Raw genomic sequence first — 708 nt, 5'->3', positions numbered from 1 at the left:
CCCCCCACAACCTCACAGACCCCCCAAAGGCCCCCCCAGGACCCCCCAAAACCCCACCCAGCCACGTGTTCATCTTGGTGGAGCTGCAGTGCTCGAGCTGGGGCAGAATGGACACGTCCAGGTCCGTCTTGGGCTCCTCCTTGGTGAATTCCTGGGAATTTGGGGTGGGAATTGGGCACGGAGGGGGCGGTGAGGGGGTGGGAGCTGCGGGGACCCCCCCTAAAACCCCCTTGAATATCAAGAGGAGCCTCCCAAGGTCTTGGATGGGCTTGAAGACCCCCAAAACACCCCCAAAACCCCAATTCCAAGGAGGGAAGCTCCCAGATTCCTGAATTTTTGGGGAGGGGTCGGAACGAACACCCAGAGCCCCCCAAAAAAACCCCCACACCCCTAAAACTCCCCCAAAGACCCCCCAAAACAACCCCCAGAGCCCCCCAAACCCCCAATTCCAAGGACGGGGGGACTTCCCAGAATCCCGAATTTTTTTGGGGACCCCCCAGGAGCCCCCCCCCCCCCGAGGCCCCACCTCGATGGTCCGGTGCAGGGGGTCCACGATCTGCCACACCACCAAGGTCACCACGTCCAGCCCCACCAGCAGCCCCACGGTGGCGTAGAGCTTCCAGGGCTCCAGAGTCTGGGATTTGGGGATTTGGGGATTTGGGGATGAGGCCGGGTCACCCGGGACCCCCTGAAACCACCCCCAGCGTC

At 62.9% G+C, this 708-nt stretch overlaps 1 protein-coding gene across 1 annotated transcript in view; it reads right to left on the bottom strand.

Moving 5' to 3' along the window:
- Positions 1–16: 16 nt before the first annotated feature.
- The window catches only part of LOC113979876 (gamma-aminobutyric acid type B receptor subunit 1-like), a gene marked incomplete at its 3' end in the record, with an annotated part of 901 nt that continues 209 nt past the window's right edge, over positions 17–708 (bottom strand). Inside the window, exons 2-3 of the mRNA XM_027707151.1 lie at positions 527–688; positions 17–151 (exon numbers count right to left, since the gene is read on the bottom strand). Coding sequence (XP_027562952.1) covers positions 17–151; positions 527–688 — 297 coding nt within the window. The remainder of the gene's footprint in view (positions 152–526; positions 689–708) is intronic.

Source organism: Neopelma chrysocephalum, unplaced genomic scaffold (genome assembly GCF_003984885.1).
Source record: "Neopelma chrysocephalum unplaced genomic scaffold, ASM398488v2 Primary Assembly neopelma1_90157, whole genome shotgun sequence".
NCBI lineage: Eukaryota > Metazoa > Chordata > Aves > Passeriformes > Pipridae > Neopelma > Neopelma chrysocephalum.
This window is presented reverse-complemented; position numbering and strand designations above follow the sequence as displayed.